Below are 19954 nucleotides of genomic sequence, written 5' to 3' on the forward strand. Positions count from 1 at the left end.
AGTATTAACAATGAATGACTGAGTAAATGGTTCACTATTCATCTGTATAGAATTCTTGAATTTAGGTGTTTTGATACCAAAGGATCCCAGAGTTGATCTGAAAGATGAGGACCTTCGTCGCTCTGCTGTTTGTTCTCGGCAGCTGTCTCTCTGAGCTGCAGGTTTTTCAAAGTAGAGACGTTGACAAGAAGCCAATCTTTATGGAAACCACACAGAGGGCCAGCGAGAGCCAGGTGGAGGAACAGAGAGTCCTACTCCAGGAGCTGAGAGCCATTGTGGCTCAACAGAGCACCAAACTGAATGAGATGGGAGCCATTGTGGAGGAACTGAAGAGAGAGAACGGAGAGAGACCGAAGGTGGCCTTCTCAGCCTCGCTGTCTGAATCCAAAGGACCAAATAGTGATGATGTCATCCTGGCCTACAAACATGTCTTCAACAATATTGGTGAGGCTTACAGTCCGGTGACGGGTATCTTCAGAGCACCGGTTAATGGAGTCTACTACTTCACATACACTGCCTTTACAACCTCCAGCAAGGGGAGAAGAGTGTCGCTGTATAAAAATGGACTTGTAATGGTGACTGTGACCGATGATGTTTCAGACTCGGAGGACGGTGGAACCAATGGTGTCACACTGCAGTTGGATGCAGGAGATGAGGTCTACACTCGACTGATGGAAGGATTTAACATCTTTGATGACAATAATCACCACAGCACCTTTACTGGCTTTCTGCTCTTCACTTAGAAAACAGTTTATTCTATCGCTGAATCCTACTGCTTTATAAGGATTTTATGACATATAGTACTATGATTTATGACATATAGTACTATGATTTATGACATATAGTCCTATGATTTATGACATATAGTACTATGATTTATGACATATAGTCCTATGATTTATGACATATAGTACTATGATTTATGACATATAGTACTATGATTTATGACATATACTATGATTTATGACATATAGTACCATGATTTAATGACATATAGTACTATGATTTATGACATATAATACTATGATTTATGACATATAGTACTATGATTTATGACATATACTATGATTTATGACATATACTATGATTTATGACATATAATACTATGATTTATGACACATAGTACTATGATTTATGACATATAATACTATGATTTATGACACATAGTACTATGATTTATGACATATACTATGATTTATGACATATAATACTATGATTTATGACACATAGTACTATGATTTATGACATATACTATGATTTATGACATATAATACTATGATTTATGACATATAGTACTATGATTTATGACATATAATACTATGATTTATGACATATACTATGATTTATGACATATACTATGATTTATGACATATAATACTATGATTTATGACACATAGTACTATGATTTATGACATATAATACTATGATTTATGACATATAGTACTATGATTTAATTACATAGTACTATATGTCATAAATCATAGTACTATATGTCAAATCATAGTACTATGATTTATGACATATAGTACTATGATTTAATGACATATAGTACCATGATTTAATGACATATAGTACTATGATTTATGACATATAGTACTATGATTTATGACATATAGTACTATGATTTATGACATATAATACTATGATTTATGACATATAGTACTATGATTTAATGACATAGTACTATGATTTAATGACATATAGTACTATGATTTAATGACATAGTACTATGATTTAATGACATAGTACTATGATTTAATGACATATAGTACTATGATTTATGACATATAGTACTATGATTTAATGACATAGTACTATGATTTAATGACATATAGTACTATGATTTATGACATATAGTACTATGATTTAATGACATAGTACTATGATTTAATGACATATAGTACTATGATTTATTACATAGTACAATGATTTAATGACATATAGTACTATGATTTAATGACATATAGTACTATGATTTATGACATATAGTACTATGATTTAATGACATATAGTACTATGATTTAATGACATATAGTACTATGATTTATGACACATAGTACAATGATTTAATGACATATAGTACTATGATTTAATGACATATAGTACTATGATTTAATGACATATAGTACTATGATTTAATGACATATAGTACTATGATTTAATGACATAGTACTATGATTTATGACTATGACAAAAAAAATGTTTATGATTTTTTGTGTGTGTGAACTAAGCATTGATAACAAGGTGATAAACAAACAATTGTTTGTGTCTTCATCATTTAACCCAACGCATCTGAATCAGAACCAACCAGTCCAGTGGGATATATTAACAAGCTCAAGTTATTTTTCAGTTATTTTTGTACGTACTGATCGGGTGATGCAATCTTTGTGCTGCTTTGTGGAAGAATGAAAGTGTAGACCTGATTCTCTTTTCAATAACTGACTAGTGAATTATTTTTATAAATCATTTGTTTGATCAATGAGACAGAATGGGAAACGGGCCTCCATGTCTAATGCATAAATAAATGTTCTTCTCCAATTAAGAAAGACAACTAAATAATATTTCAGTTAAATGATTTCTTTATTTTTTGGGAGGTAAAGAAGTGCATAAATAACTGGTAATCATTTACCCCGTTTTGGTTTCACTTCACTCTTAGAAGCCAGATGGCACGTTGAGAAACAACTGATCTAATATTAAATCAATTCAACGAAACAAAAGAACATCTATCGGTAAGTAATAATATAATGTCCTCTTCTTCTTTTAAATATCATAAACCAAACAAGACACACAACAAAAAAACTAAAAATTACAAACAGAAAACTTCAACATCCATCATGTAGTAAGAAACATGTTACAGGCATGATCCTAACATGTTACAGGCATGATCCTAACATGTTACAGGCATGATCCTAACATGTTACAGGCATGATCCTAACATGTTACAGGCATGATCCTAACATGTTTATATATATATATATACATATATATATATATATATATATATACTGAACTAAAGTAGAAATGAAACATAACATGTTACAGGCATGATCCTAACATGTTACAGGCATGATCCTAACATGTTACAGGCATGATCCTAACATGTTTTTATATATATACATATACATATATATATATATATATACTGAACTAAAGTAGAAATGCAACATGCAACTATTTCAACTATTTTACTGAGCTGCTGCTCATTTAAGGAAATCAGTCAATTGAAATAAATTCATTAGGCCCTAATCTATGTATTTCACATGACTGGGCAGGGTCACAGATGGGGGGCCAGGCCCAGCCAATCAGAATTAGTTTTTCCCCAATAAAGGGCGTTCTTACAGACATAAATACTCCTCAGTTTCATCAGCTGTCCAGGTGGCTGGTCTCAGATGATCCCACAGGTGAAGATGCCGGATGTGGAGGTCCTGGGCTGGGCAGAAAACACTGAGTTAGGCTGAAACACCTGCATGTTGGCCTTACTAAAGGGTCCTGGGCTGGGCAGAAAACACTGAGTTAGGCTGAAACACCTGCATGTTGGCCTTACTAAAGGGTCCTGGGCTGGGCAGAAAACACTGAGTTAGGCTGAAACACCTGCATGTTGGCCTTACTAAAGGGTCCTGGGCTGGGCAGAAAACACTGAGTTAGGCTGAAACACCTGCATGTTGGCCTTACTAAAGGGTCCTGGGCTGGGCAGAAAACACTGAGTTAGGCTGAAACACCTGCATGTTGGCCTTACTAAAGGGTCCTGGGCTGGGCAGAAAACACTGAGTTAGGCTGAAACACCTGCATGTTGGCCTTACTAAAGGGTCCTGGGCTGGGCAGAAAACACTGAGTTAGGCTGAAACACCTGCAGTTTGGCCTTACTAAAGGGTCCTGGGCTGGGCAGAAAACACTGAGTCAGGCTGAAACACCTGCATGTTGGCCTTACTAAAGGGTCCTGGGCTGGGCAGAAAACACTGAGTTAGGCTGAAACACCTGCATGTTGGCCTTACTAAAGGGTCCTGGGCTGGGCAGAAAACACTGAGTTAGGCTGAAACACCTGCATGTTGGCCTTACTAAAGGGTCCTGGGCTGGGCAGAAAACACTGAGTTAGGCTGAAACACCTGCATGTTGGCCTTACTAAAGGGTCCTGGGCTGGGCAGAAAACACTGAGTTAGGCTGAAACACCTGCATGTTGGCCTTACTAAAGGGTCCTGGGCTGGGCAGAAAACACTGAGTTAGGCTGAAACACCTGCATGTTGGCCTTACTAAAGGGTCCTGGGCTGGGCAGAAAACACTGAGTTAGGCTGAAACACCTGCATGTTGGCCTTACTAAAGGGTCCTGGGCTGGGCAGAAAACACTGAGTTAGGCTGAAACACCTATATATACAGAGATTGGAACAGAGGGCAGCCCTATATATACAGAGATTGGAGCAGAGGGCAGCCCTATATATACAGAGATTGGAACACAGGGCAGCCCTATATATACAGAGATTGGAGCAGAGGGCAGCCCTATATATACAGAGATTGGAGAGATTGGAGCAGAGGGCAGCCCTATACATACAGAGATTGGAGCAGAGGGCAGCCCTATATATACAGAGATTGGAGCAGAGGGCAGCCCTATACATACAGAGATTGGAGCAGAGGGCAGCCCTATATATACAGAGATTGGAGCAGAGGGCAGCCCTATATATACAGAGATTGGAACAGAGGGCAGCCCTATACATACAGAGATTGGAGCAGAGGGCAGCCCTATACATACAGAGATTGGAACAGAGGGCAGCCCTATATATACAGAGATTGGAACAGAGGGCAGCCCTATATATACAGAGATTGGAACAGAGGGCAGCCCTATATATACAGAGATTGGAGCAGAGGGCAGCCCTATATATACAGAGATTGGAACAGAGGGCAGCCCTATATATACAGAGATTGGAGAGATTGGAGCAGAGGGCAGCCCTATATATACAGAGATTGGAGAGATTGGAGCAGAGGGCAGCCCTATATATACAGAGATTGGAGCAGAGGGCAGCCCTATATATACAGAGATTGGAGAGATTGGAGCAGAGGGCAGCCCTATATATACAGAGATTGGAGCAGAGGGCAGCCCTATAAATACAGAGATTGGAACAGAGGGCAGCCCTATATATACAGAGATTGGAGCAGAGGGCAGCCCTATATATACAGAGATTGGAGCAGAGGGCAGCCCTATATATACAGAGATTGGAGCAGAGGGCAGCCCTATATATACAGAGATTGGAGCAGAGGGCAGCCCTATATATACAGAGATTGGAGAGATTGGAGCAGAGGGCAGCCCTATATATACAGAGATTGGAGAGATTGGAGCAGAGGGCAGCCCTATATATACAGAGATTGGAACAGAGGGCAGCCCTATACATACAGAGATTGGAGAGATTGGAGCAGAGGGCAGCCCTATATATACAGAGATTGGAGAGATTGGAACAGAGGGCAGCCCTATATATACAGAGATTGGAACAGAGGGCAGCCCTATACATACAGAGATTGGAGAGATTGGAACAGAGGGAAGCCCTATACATACAGAGATTGGAGCAGAGGGCAGCCCTATATATACCGAGATTGGAACAGAGGGCAGCCCTATATATACAGAGATTGGAACAGAGGGCAGCCCTATATATACAGAGATTGGAGAGATTGGAGCAGAGGGCAGCCCTATATATACAGAGATTGGAACAGAGGGCAGCCCTATATATACAGAGATTGGAACAGAGGGCAGCCCTATATATACAGAGATTGGAGCAGAGGGCAGCCCTATATTTGGAGAGATTGGAGCAGAGGGCAGCCCTATATTTGGAGAGATTGGAGCAGAGGGCAGCCCTATATTTGGAGAGATTGGAACAGAGGGCAGCCCTATAAATACAGAGATTGGAGAGATTGGAGCAGAGGGCAGCCCTATATATACAGAGATTGGAGAGATTGGAACAGAGGGCAGCCCTATATATACAGAGATTGGAACAGAGGGCAGCCCTATACATACAGAGATTGGAGAGATTGGAACAGAGGGCAGCCCTATATATACAGAGATTGGAACAGAGGGCAGCCCTATACATACAGAGATGGAGAGATTGGAACAGAGGGCAGCCCTATATATACAGAGATTGGAACAGAGGGCAGCCCTATATATACAGAGATTGGAACAGAGGGCAGCCCTATATATACAGAGATTGGAACAGAGGGCAGCCCTATACATACAGAGATTGAAACAGAGGGCAGCCCTATATATACAGAGATTGGAGCAGAGGGCAGCCCTATACATACAGAGATTGGAGAGATTGGAGCAGAGGGCAGCCCTATAAATACAGAGATTGGAGAGATTGGAGCAGAGGGCAGCCCTATATATACAGAGATTGGAACAGAGGGCAGCCCTATACATACAGAGATTGGAACAGAGGGCAGCCCTATATATACAGAGATTGGAACAGAGGGCAGCCCTATACATACAGAGATTGGAGAGATTGGAGCAGAGGGCAGCCCTATATATACAGAGAGTGGAGAGATTGGAACAGAGGGCAGCCCTATATATACAGAGATTGGAACAGAGGGCAGCCCTATACATACAGAGATTGGAGAGATTGGAACAGAGGGAAGCCCTATACATACAGAGATTGGAGCAGAGGGCAGCCCTATATATACAGAGATTGGAACAGAGGGCAGCCCTATATATACAGAGATTGGAGAGATTGGAACAGAGGGCAGCCCTATATATACAGAGATTGGAACAGAGGGCAGCCCTATATATACAGAGATTGGAGAGATTGGAACAGAGGGCAGCCCTATATATACAGAGATTGGAACAGAGGGCAGCCCTATAAATACAGAGATTGGAGAGATTGGAGCAGAGGGCAGCCCTATAAATACAGAGATTGGAACAGAGGGCAGCCCTATACATACAGAGATTGGAACAGAGGGCAGCCCTATACATACAGAGATTGGAACAGAGGGCAGCCCTATACATACAGAGATTGGAACAGAGGGCAGCCCTATACATACAGAGATTGGAACAGAGGGCAGCCCTATACATACAGAGACTGGAGAGATTGGAACAGAGGGCAGCCGTACCTCTGCATCCGTTGAGCATTTTAGGGGTTAATTGCCTTGCTCAAAGGCACAACGGCAGGTGATTGCATCTAGGTTACTGATACTCTCAACTCTTCAGTTGCCGGCCCACTTCCGACCAGAAATGGAACGTTACTGGTCCGCTTCACTAACCTCTATGTTACCTGCCACCCCCAAGGAAATGATCATCCAACGTGGGGCTTGAACCAAGGACACTGAGATTAAGAGATCGTGCTCCACCGACTGAGCTAGCCAGGCAATGATTTGAACTATCTGGTTATGTGTTGGTTTTTATCCTGTTATGTTTTATAATTGTGCGTCATTGTGTTGTTGTCAGTGTGTATAATGGTGTTGTTGTCATTGTGTATAATGGTGTTGTTGTCATTGTGTTGTTGTCAGTGTGTATAATGGTGTTGTTGTCATTGTGTTGTTGCCATTTTGTGTCATAGTTTTTTAATCATGGTGTAACATTGTGTTGTTGTCATGGTGTTGTTGTCATGGTGAATCATTGTGTTGTTGTCAGTGTGTATAGATGTGTTATAGTCATGGTGTTGTTGTCAGTGTGTATCATTGTGTTGTTGTCATGGTGAATCATTGTGTTGTTGTCAGTGTGTATCATTGTGTTGTTGTCAGTGTGTATTATTGTGTTATTGTCATGGTGTTGTTGTCATGGTGTATCATTGTGATGTTGTCATGGTGTATCATTGTGTTGTTGTCATGGTGTATCATTGTGTTGTTGTCAGTGTGTATCATAGTGTTGTTGTCATGGTGTATCATTGTGTTGTTGTCATGGTGTATCATTGTGTTGTTGTCATGGTGTATCATTGTGTTGTTGTCATGGTGTATCATTGTGTTGTTGTCATGGTGTATCATTGTGATGTTGTCATGGTGTATCATTGTGATGTTGTCATGGTGTATCATTGTGTTGTTGTCATGGTGTATCATTGTGTTGTTGTCATGGTGTATCATTGTGTTGTTGTCATGGTCTATCATTGTGATGTTGTCATGGTGTATCATTGTGTTGTTGTCATGGTGTATCATTGTGTTGTTGTCATGGTGTATCATTGTGTTGTTGTCATGGTGTATCATTGTGTTGTTGTCATGGTGTATCATTGTGATGTTGTCATGGTGTATCATTGTGTTGTTGTCATGGTGTATCATTGTGTTGTTGTCATGGTGTATCATTGTGTTGTTGTCATGGTGTATCATTGTGATGTTGTCATGGTGTATCATTGTGTTGTTGTCATGGTGTATCATTGTGATGTTGTCATGGTGTATCATTGTGTTGTTGTCATGGTGTATCATTGTGTTGTTGTCATGGTGTATCATTGTGTTGTTGTCATGGTGTATCATTGTGTTGTTGTCATGGTGTATCATTGTGATGTTGTCATGGTGTATCATTGTGATTTACGTGGATTTTACATGTTTTTTACGTCTCATCCTTACCTGCTGCTAAACCAATTGCCCTCTGGGACAAATCAAATTCCATCCATAAATCCCTTTCTATATCATCAGTCACAAAGTGCTTTTACCGTAAGCCGGCCCTAGATCCCTATGCAAGCAGCAGTAGAGTGGCAAGTCAACATCTCCTTAGAAGGAAGAAACCTTGAGAGAAACAAGAGTCATGGAGAAACTTAATATCTCCTCGTCTCCTTCTCAAAACCCACTGGAGGAGAAGATCAGAGGGGAAGGACCTCTAGCTTTTTTCCAATGTGTTTTTGAGAAGGAGACGAGGAGAGAGAGGACGCGAGGAGTATGCATTTGAGATTCTCCCTCATACGGGAGGAGGCCCATCCTTCTCGCAGGTCATTAATCTTGCCCTGGAGGTAGAACTGTGTGGTTTTCATTACATGGGCCTTGCTGCAAAGTCAAAATAGGCTGTATTGTAAAAATTCATGAAAACAAACATTTGCTTTTTGGTCTTCATTTAAGTTAAGGATTAGTCATTAGGGTTAGCAGTGTGCTTAAGGTTAGGTTCAAATGTATATTTTCTGACTTTATGGCTGTGCCAGCTAGTGACCACTCTGCAAGCTGCCTCCAGGGCAAGATTCATGACAATAAATGCCAAACTGCGTCCTCCTCTTGTTGTACTGGTTAGAAGCTAATAATACACAAGACCAGTAGGTGGCGACATCACACCAGGAAAACTAATGGGAACCGTGAACACAGACCAAGGTGGTGACATCACACCAGGAAAACTAATGGGAACCGTGAACACAGACCAAGGTGGTGACATCACACCAGGAAAACGAATGGGAACCGTGAACACAGACCAAGGTGGTGACATCACACCTGGAAAACGAATGGGAACCGTGAACACAGACCAAGGTGGTGACATCACACCAGGAAAACTAATGGGAACCGTGAACACAGACCACGGTGGTGACATCACACCAGGAAAACTAATGGCAACCGTGAACACAGACCAAGGTGGTGACATCACACCAGGAAAACTACTTGGCAGGTTTCCTGGAGAAGTTCACTGACACTTTTTACAGAATGACATCAATAACCTCATGAAAACAGTGACCTGTGTTTTTAAAAACGTTAGTCGGTGTGTGTGTGTGTGTGTATATATTTGTGCTCGTGCGTGTCCGTGCGTGTGTAGGAGGGCACCATGGAGAGAATATTCATTTTTAGTCATACACGAAACTGCACTCGCACTCTGTCTAACTGTGGGAGTCATCATCATGTTTGTGGTTGAGTGAACCAGAGACCAAGCCGTTCTTCACGGAGTGTGTGTACTTGAACTTAAAGCATTATTACTGACTGCTGTGGCCTCCAGTGGGAACAGGCTGAGTGGTGAGTTAGAACAGTTTATGAGAAAGTGATACACACTTCCCTTCAGACTCATCCAGGGGCCATCCCAGATACCCCTTCTCCTTCTCTCCTGAAATATTAGCCTCATCCATCCCAGATACCCCTTCTCCTTCTCTCCTGAAATATTAGCCTCATCCATCCCAGATACCCCTTCTGTCTCCTGAAATATTAGCCTCATCCATCCCAGATACCCCTTCTCCTTCTCTCCTGAAATATTAGCCTCATCCATCCCAGATACCCCTTCTGTCTCCTGAAATATTAGCCTCATCCATCCCAGATACCCCTTCTCCTTCTCTCCTGAAATATTAGCCTCATCCATCCCAGATACCCCTTCTCCTTCTCTCCTGAAATATTAGCCTCATCCATCCCAGATGCCCCTTCTCCTTCTCTCCTGAAATATTAGCCTCATCCATCCCAGATACCCCTTCTCCTTCTCTCCTGAAATATTAGCCTCATCCATCCCAGATACCCCTTCTGTCTCCTGAAATATTAGCCTCATCCATCCCAGATACCCCTTCTCCTTCTCTCCTGAAATATTAGCCTCATCCATCCCAGATACCCCTTCTCCTTCTCTCCTGAAATATTAGCCTCATCCATCCCAGATACCCCTTCTGTCTCCTGAAATATTAGCCTCATCCATCCCAGATACCCCTTCTCCTTCTCTCCTGAAATATTAGCCTCATCCATCCCAGATACCCCTTCTCCTTCTCTCCTGAAATATTAGCCTCATCCATCCCAGATACCCCTTCTGTCTCCTGAAATATTAGCCTCATCCATCCCAGATACCCCTTCTCCTTCTCTCCTGAAATATTAGCCTCATCCATCCCAGATACCCCTTCTCCTTCTCTCCTGAAATATTAGCCTCATCCATCCCAGATACCCCTTCTGTCTCCTGAAATATTAGCCTCATCAATCTCAAATACCCCTTCTCCTTCTCTCCTGAAATATTAGCCTCATCCATCCCAGATAACCCTTCTCCTTCTCTCCTGAAATATTAGCCTCATCCATCCCAGATACCCCTTCTGTCTCCTGAAATATTAGCCTCATCCATCCCAGATACCCCTTCTCCTTCTGTCTCCTGAAATATTAGCCTCATCCATCCCAGATACCCCTTCTCCTTCTCTCCTGAAATATTAGCCTCATCCATCCCAGATACCCCTTCTCCTTCTGTCTCCTGAAATATTAGCCTCATCCATCCCAGATACCCCGTCTCCTTCTCTCCTGAAATATTAGCCTCATCCATCCCAGATACCCCTTCTGTCTCCTGAAATATTAACCTCATCCATCCCAGATACCCCTTCTCCTTCTGTCTCCTGAAATATTAGCCTCATCCATCCCAGATACCCCTTCTCCTTCTCTCCTGAAATATTAGCCTCATCCATCCCAGAGACACCTTCTGTCTCTCCTGGAATATTAGCCTCATCCATCCCAGAGACACCTTCTATCTCTCCTGAAATAATAGCCTCATCCATCCCAGAGACACCTTCTGTCTCTCCTGAAATATTAGCCTCATCCATCCCAGAGACACCTTCTATCTCTCCTGAAATATTAGCCTCATCCATCCCAGAGACACCTTCTGTCTCTCCTGGAATATTAGCCTCATCCATCCCAGAGACACCTTCTATCTCTCCTGAAATATTAGCCTCATCCATCCCAGAGACACCTTCTGTCTCTCCTGGAATATTAGCCTCATCCATCCCAGATACCCCTTCTCCTTCTCTCCTGAAATATTAGCCTCATCCATCCCAGATACCCCTTCTGTCTCCTGAAATATTAGCCTCATCCATCCCAGAGACACCTTCTCCTTCTCCTTCTCTCTCTCTCTCTGTGTCTCTCTCTCTCTGTCTCTCTCTCTGTCTCTAACTCTCACACTATTTCTCCCCCTTCTCTCTCTCTCTTCTGTGAAGACAAAGAGGTCTTACAGGAGCCAGAAGAGGTAAATGTTTGAGCTGGTCTGTAACTGGAGCAATTCCAGCTTTAATTTGCTATTAAGTGAGAACAAGATGCACTAAATTATACATTAGAAAGAGAGAGAGAGGAGAAAGAGAAAACCCACTGACACCCCTATCAGATCACAGCAGAATCACATTCTACTTGAACAGAGCAATATTCAATCATGAGGCATCAAGCTGAATAAACTGCATACATTTTATAAATGTTATAGATGAAAGGAAAGTAGTGTAGAAACCTACCAGAAAGTAATTAATCACAACAAATTCAATCCCTTCTAGACAACTTTCTGGACAAAACGTTTCACTGCAATAGCGAAGGTGTAAACTTGGCAGTAGAAAGCCTAAATAGCTTCACTATCAAATCTAAACCAGACAACCTAAGAATATGAACAACAATGACAAATGGTAGGATGAAAAGTGCAAAATCCTAAGAAATAAATTGAGGAACATACAGTATCTAACCAAAAACACAGAGACCCAGAAAACGTGAGTCTACACCTTCGCTATAGTGAATCATTAAAACAATACAGAAATACACTACAGAGAAAGAAGGAACAGCACGTCATAAATCAACTCAATTTCAATTGAAGAATCCATAGACTCTAACCACTTCTGGGAAAATTGGAAAACACAAATAGTTATCTATCCAAAATAGAGATGTCTGGGTAAACCACTTCAAAACATATATATTTTATATAACAAAGAACAAACAGCAAAAACACATACATGAACAATAGAAAATATTAGTTAGATATTATTATTATATTAGTTAGTTATTACTTAGAATCAGCTATTAAAGACCAGAACCCACTGAATTCTCCAATTCCATTGAATGAACGACAGGACACAATACAACCCCTCCAACCCTAACAGGCCTGTGGTGTTGATGGAATAATACATGAAATTATTAATTATACAGACAACAAATTTCACCTCACTATATTTAAACTCTTTAACATCATCCTCAGCTCTGGCATCTTCCCTAAAACTTGGAACCGAGGACTGATCACCCCAAACCACAAAAGTGGAGACAAATCCGACCCCAATAACTACCGTGGGATATGTGTCAACAGCAACCTTGGGAAAATGTATCTGCATTATCATTAACAGCAGACTCATACATTTCCTCAGTGAAAACAATGTACTGAGCAAATGTCAAATTGTCTTTTTACCAAATTACCGTATGACAGAACACATATTCACCTTGCACCCCCTTATTGACAAACAAAACACAACAAAAGCAAAGTCTTCTCATGCTTTGTTGATTTCAAAAAAGCTTTTGACTCAATTTGGCATGAGGGTCTGCTATACAAATGGATGGAAAGTGGTGTTGGGGGAAAAGCAACATTATAAAATGAATGTACACAAACAACAATTGTCCGGTTAGAATTGGCAGAAAACACACCCATTTCTTTCCACAGGGCCGTGGAGTGAGACAGCTTGATCCCCACCCTCTTCAACATATATCTTATTGAACTGACGAGGGCACTAGAACCGATTCTGTTCAGACCTGGGCCCTGACAGTAAATCTCAGTAAGACCAAAATAATGGTGTTCCAAAAAAGGTCCAGTCGTCAGAACCACAAATACAAATTCCATCTAGACATTGTTGCACTGGAGCACACAAAAAACGATACATACCTTGGCCTAAACATCAGCGCCACAGGTTACTTTCACAAAGCTGTGAACGATCTGAGAGACAAGGCGAGAAGGGCCTTCTACGTCATCAAAAGGAACATCAAATATGACATCCCAATTAGGATCAGGCGAAAAAGACTTGAATCGGTTATAGAGCCCATTGCCCTCTATGGTTGTGAGGTCTGGGATCCGCTCATTAACCAAGAAAAACTGAGAAAACTATAACGCTGTTTGGCCCTAAACAGAGAGACACAGTGGCAGAATACCTGACCACTGTGACTAACCCAAGATGAAGGAAGGCTTTGACTATGCTCAGACTCAGTGAGCATAGCCTTGCTATTGAGAGAGGCTGCCATCGGCAGACCAGCCTCTTAAGAGAAGAGAGGCTATGTGCTCACTGCCCACAAAATGAGGTGGAAACCGAACTGCATTTCCTAACCTCCTGCCCAATGTATGACCATATTAGAGACACGTATTTCCCTCAGTTTCACAGACCCACAAAGAATTTGAAAACAATCCAATCTTGATATTGGTTGAAATACAGTACCACAGTGTGCATCACAGCAACAACATTTGTGACCTGTTGCCACAAGAAAAGGTCAACCAGTGAAGAACAAACACCACTGTAAATACAACCCATATTTATGCTTATTCATTTTCCTTTTTGTACTTTAACTATTTGCACATCGTTACAACACTGTACATAGCCATACATTGACATTGGAAATGTCTCTAATTCCTTTTAAACTTTTGTTGTTTATTATTGTCTTTCACTTTGGTTTATTATCTATTTCACTTGCTTTGGTAATGTAAACATGTTGCCCTTTGAATTGAAGAGAGAGAGAGTTGATTTTATCACCTGGTATGTGATAGGTATGACACCAGTCTTTGACCGGTACCCCCTGTACATAGCCTCGCTAGTTATTTTATTGTTCCTCTTTAATCATTTGTTATTTTTCTATTTTCTTATTTATTTATTTTTTACTTCAGTTAATTTTAGTAAGAAATTCTTAATGAAACGGCATTGTTTGTTAAGGGCTTGTAAGTAAGCATTTCACTGTAAGGTCTACTTCACTTGTTGTACTCGGTACATGTGACATACAATTTGATTTGATGATTTGACTGAATATGTACAGGGTTTTACAACCTTTGTCTGGAATAAAAGCCGCAAATTAAACACTAAACAACATCCTATGACAAAGTCCAAAGGTGCCACCTCCTACTCCTACTGCTGGGTGTAATCATTAGTCCAAACAGTTCCAAAAAAACCGAGAGATTCTATTGGACAGATTAAGGTAGGTCCCGCCCCGTTTCGTTCCGTTTACGAAACGTTTTGCAACAGAATCGGGATAATGACTACACCCCTGTTAACGCTAATGTTCCCTGGCGAATGTTTGCGGAAGTGGAAGCTTGAACAAATAACAGTTCAATTAATAATCTCTGTTGTATGCGAGATACACTCAACTTTTTCAATGATCTCGTTATTTGCGTCGTTGGTTTACAATGAATGTGTCAAAAATCAGCAACACACATTGACGAGTATTTAGTTATTTGTTCTGCCCTCCCAAAACAACTGGAAACGCGTGAGCTGTCCTACTACGTCGTCGTCAGCTGAGACAGGCGACATGGCGACTTCAGCGGGCTTCAAGGTGCTGAGAAAACAGATTTGTGGCATTTAGTTTAAAAATAATAATAATAATAATATATATATATATATGTTTTGTTTTCATTGTCAACGGATCATGTTGTCTGTGAGGTTTTGTAAATAGTTGAACCGAAAACAGTTGGCTAGAAGTTGAACAAAACCATTGTCGACACTTGACAGTTAACGTTAGTTAGTAGAAGTTGCCTGTCCAGTTTGCAGAGTCGTGCAGATTCATGTGAAACAACGTGGTTTGCCGTCATAAGAAGTTACTTGTAAAACGTTGAACCTGTCGACTTCCAGAATAGCAACAGGCTCATATTGTTAGCTTTCATAGTGACAAGTCGAGCTAACTTGTTGTACTAACAACCACCAACACAAACATGCAAAACAGTTTAAAAGTTGTCAGGAAGTTGGTTGAGCCAGCTACCTAGTTAGCCACAACATCACATTTCCGAAAAGGTAGAAAGGTGAAAGAATGTGAAATTGGTCAATGTTCAAAGAGCAAAATTATAAACAATGAAGAAAATGTATCCCATTACATTGTCACATGGAAATAGCACTTGATTTGGATGAAGTTAGCTAGCTAGCTAGGTACGCTAAGTCTCCAACAACAACATAACATGAGTTGTATTCATCTCTGAATGTGTTTCCCTCTTTTCTCTCTCAGGTTCTATATGAGCATGATGGAGTTTTTATACACACCAACCCAGAAAGGAGTGAGGAGCAGGATTCTCTGACTTCAGGATCCCTGCGTGTCCTAGACCAGGTATGTCGATATGAAACAACAGAATGAGATTTATCCTTCCCTGTTATGATGTCCACAGATCAGACTGAACATTCCTTCTCGTCATTTCTACCAGGATGGAGACATAGTGCTGGAATATAAACCCGTGGAAGATGTTGACCACTCTGCCATGCTGTGTGCTGCCAAGGTTAGACATTATTTACACATCTTTTGATGTAATATTCCATGTTTCAGGTCATCATAAACAAAGTGTACACATGTGCGTATATTAAAATACTAACAAGATTTCTCTTATCAATCTTACTGGTACATTCATATAGAAAAACTGCTAATTGGCGTTTGGCCACAACTGTTAGCTGGTGCTGATAACACAGACAGACAGTGCAATTTGTTTAACATGGAAATGGCTGTTCTATCAGTCAGCCTACAGTAGCAGCCAATGTGTGGTGTTCAGTGTAGACCTACATTTCATGAGACCTTTGGGGAAAAAAAACACACACAGGGCTTCACGTGAACCTGTTTATCCACTTGTCCTTCAGACCAGGAGGTGACTGGAAATGGTGTTTGATGCAAGAAACCACTTAAAATACAATTAATTATTATTCTGACATTATTACAGGGAATTAGACAAATTATACTACCTTCTGCCTATTGGATACTTATATTATTCAAGCCTGTCTCAAAATACAACACTGCCCCTTTAAGACAAAAACAAAAGCCCTTTACCTGACTCACGTTTCAAAGATGTCTAGAAATGTACATGTTTTGTGGTCTTGTAGGAAGCAATCACTCCCCTATTGCTGACTACAGATCTATCACTGGGCTAATACCAAGGTAATTAGAGCAGTAAAACTAAATGTCATACCCGTGGTATACAGTCTGATATACCACAGCTGTCAGCCAATCAGCATCCAGGGTTTGAACCACCCAGTTTGTAACTGTGTGTGTATAGGACTACTGCATCTCTGATTGGTTATGCCACCGGTCTGTGTAGAGTACGGGCTGAGTGGTGCCTGTCAATGCAATAGAATCACACACCGATGCGTTCTGATTACAACAACATCTCTTGCATCGTTAGTTCTGCACAATTTGTTTTGTTTCGTTATGTTGCGTTGGAAGTGGCTAATATCGCATCGACTCGATCACAATTCGTTTTGTTTCGTTATGTTGCATTGAAAGTGGCTAATATCGCATTGACTCGATCACAATTCCCACAGTAAAGGGAAATGTTGATAGTGTTAACTAAAGGGGGGAAAACTCTATAAAGTGGAGTGAAGTTCAATCTCGTGCTTCTCTGCGCGGGCTGATATTTCGTCTGTGCAGTGTCCGCACAGCTTAAAGGGAACATTAGTCAGGATTATGGTGACAACACTCCACATTTTTATATGTTGGCTTGGCTGTATCCATGGTGACACATCGGTTGTCTTGAGAGCTCGACGATGACTGTCAAACCACAGTCTGGCTCCAATCACCTTGGTCATGTGACAGCAGCATCGCTTCATGTTTCCTGACTCTGTTTCTCTGCTGCACTAGAGTGCAGATGTTCTAGTGATCTCTGACTGAAATAAAAACCCTTGAGAGCAGACATGCAACAGGAAACCGAAGCCCAGAACTATATCCTGATTCCTGAATCTAAAATGGTTCATCCTGGTCGTGATGAAAACGCATAGCTAGCTCATCTCTTCATGGAAACTAAACTCTCCTCTCTCTACCAGCCACTCAGGACAGATGTCTGTCAGTTTGGTTCTCTGTGGAGAAAATTTTATTCTCTTTCTCTGTCAAAACCGGTTTAATTTGAATAGCCTCTCATAGTATTTCCAGCCTTTGCTGTATCTATTTGTACCACTACCTACCCAGCCAGAACTATGTACTGTATATAGATAGTACAACATTTTGGGGTCACTTCGACATTTCTGAAAAACAGCAGATAAAAAAAATAAAAAATGGAATATCTACATTGGCGTACAGAGGAGCATCATCAGAAACCATCACTCCTGTGTTCCAATGGCACGTTGTGTAGCTAATTCAAGTTTATAGTTTCAAAAGGCTAATTGATCATTAGAAAACCCCTTTTCACAGAACAGTGCAATCGGAGGCCCCGGTGCATAACTGAGCAAAAGGGCAAGTACATTTGTGTCTAGTTTGAGAAACAGATGCCTCACATGTCCTCAACTGGCAGCTTCATTAAATAGTTGCTGCAAAACACTAGCCTCAACATCAACAGTGAAGAGGCGACTCCGGGATGCTGGCCTTCTAGGCAGAGTTCCTCTGTCCAGTCTCAACATCAACAGTGAAGAGGCGACTCCGGGATGCTGGCCTTCTAGGCAGAGTTCCTCTGTCCAGTCTCAACATCAACAGTGAAGAGGCGACTCCGGGATGCTGGCCTTCTAGGCAGAGTTCCTCTGTCCAGTCTCAACATCAACAGTGAAGAGGCGACTCCGGGATGCTGGCCTTCTAGGCAGAGTTCCTCTGTCCAGTGTCAACATCAACAGTGAAGAGGCGACTCCGGGACGCTGGCCTTCTAGGCAGAGTTCCTCTGTCCAGTCTCAACGTCAACAGTGAAGAGGAGACTCCGGGATTCTGGCCTTCTAGGCAGAGTTCCTCTGTCCAGTCTCAACATCAACAGTGAAGAGGCGACTCCGGGATGCTGGCCTTCTAGGCAGAGTTCCTCTGTCCAGTCTCAACATCAACAGTGAAGAGGAGACTCCGGGATGCTGGCCTTCTAGGCAGAGTTCCTCTGTCCAGTCTCAACATCAACAGTGAAGAGGAGACTCCGGGATGCTGGCCTTCTAGGCAGAGTTCCTCTGTCCAGTCTCAACATCAACAGTGAAGAGGTGACTCCGGGATGCTGGCCTTCTAGGCAGAGTTCCTCTGTCCAGTCTCAACATCAACAGTGAAGAGGAGACTCCGGGATGCTGGCCTTCTAGGCAGAGTTCCTCTGTCCAGTCTCAACATCAACAGTGAAGAGGTGACTCCGGGATGCTGGCCTTCTAGGCAGAGTTCCTCTGTCCAGTCTCAACATCAACAGTGAAGAGGAGACTCCGGGATGCTGGCCTTCTAGGCAGAGTTCCTCTGTCCAGTCTCAACATCAACAGTGAAGAGGAGACTCCGGGATGCTGGCCTTCTAGGCAGAGTTCCTCTGTCCAGTCTCAACATCAACAGTGAAGAGGAGACTCCGGGATGCTGGCCTTCTAGGCAGAGTTCCTCTGTCCAGTCTCAACATCAACAGTGAAGAGGAGACTCCGGGATGCTGGCCTTCTAGGCAGAGTTGCGAAAAAGAAAGCCATATCTCAGACTGGCCAATTAAAAATAAAAGATTGAGATGGGCAAAGAACACACTGGACAGAGGAAGATTTAGAAAAAGAGTGTTATGGACAGAAAAATCTGAGTTTGAGGTGTTAGGATCATAAAGAAGAACATTCATGAGATGCAGAAAAGATGCTGGAGGAGTGCTTGATGCCATCTATCAAACATGGTGGAGGCAATGTGATGGTCTGGGGGTGCTTTGGTGCTGGTAAAGTGGGAGATGTGTACAGGGTAAAAGGAGATGGTCTGGGGGTGCTTTGGTGCTGGTAAAGTGGGAGATTTGTACAGGGTAAAAGGAGATGGTATGGGGGTGCTTTGGTGCTGGTAAAGTGGGAGATGTGTACAGGGTAAAAGGAGATGGTCTGGGGGTGCTTTGGTGCTGGTAAAGTGGGAGATTTGTACAGGGTAAAAGGATATGGTCTGGGGGTGCTTTGGTGCTGGTAAAGTGGGAGATTTGTACAGGGTAAAAGGATATGGTCTGGGGGTGCTTTGGTGCTGGTAAAGTGGGAGATTTGTACAGGGTAAAAGGAGATGGTCTGGGGGTGCTTTGGTGGTGGTAAAGTGGGAGATTTGTACAGGGTAAAATAGATCTTGAAGAAGGAAGGCTATCACTCCATTTTGCAACACCATGCCATACCCTGTGGACGGCGCTTAATTGGAGCCAATTCCCTCCTACAACAGGACAATGACCCAAAGCACATCTCCAAACTATGCAAGAACTATTTAGGGAGGAAGCAGTCAGCTGGTATTCTGTCTATAATGGAGTGGCCAGCAC

The 19954-nt window shown here is 41.9% G+C and overlaps 2 protein-coding genes across 4 annotated transcripts in view; both read left to right on the forward strand.

Annotated features, from left to right (window-relative positions):
* Window positions 1-2628, forward strand: LOC116360637 (complement C1q-like protein 2). The gene has a single exon (XM_031815651.1). The coding sequence runs from the start codon at window positions 105-107 to the stop codon at window positions 741-743; it is 639 nt and encodes a 212-aa protein (XP_031671511.1). The 5' UTR covers window positions 1-104; the 3' UTR covers window positions 744-2628.
* Window positions 2629-14842: 12214 nt separating this feature from the next.
* LOC109886533 (TBC1 domain family member 15-like) overlaps window positions 14843-19954 on the forward strand; it is a 101681-nt gene continuing 96569 nt past the window's right edge. For 2 of the 3 annotated variants that reach the window (XR_004207006.1, XR_004207007.1), the window contains exons 1-3: window positions 14843-15132; window positions 15796-15894; window positions 15989-16060. Coding sequence is in view for 1 of the 3 variants with exons in the window: in XM_031815216.1 (XP_031671076.1) it covers window positions 15109-15132; window positions 15796-15894; window positions 15989-16060 (195 nt within the window). In the remaining 2 variants the exon portion in view is untranslated. The remainder of the gene's footprint in view (window positions 15133-15795; window positions 15895-15988; window positions 16061-19954) is intronic. The other variant, XM_031815216.1, reaches the window with a different exon arrangement.

This window comes from Oncorhynchus kisutch, unplaced genomic scaffold, assembly GCF_002021735.2.
Source record: "Oncorhynchus kisutch isolate 150728-3 unplaced genomic scaffold, Okis_V2 Okis09a-Okis19a_hom, whole genome shotgun sequence".
In the NCBI taxonomy this organism is placed as follows: Eukaryota; Metazoa; Chordata; class Actinopteri; order Salmoniformes; family Salmonidae; genus Oncorhynchus; species Oncorhynchus kisutch.

Coding starts and splice junctions, on each gene's coding strand:
- LOC116360637 (XM_031815651.1), top strand. CDS start 105: ATGAGGACCTTCGTCGCTCTGCTGTTTGTTCTCGGCAGCTGTCTCTCT.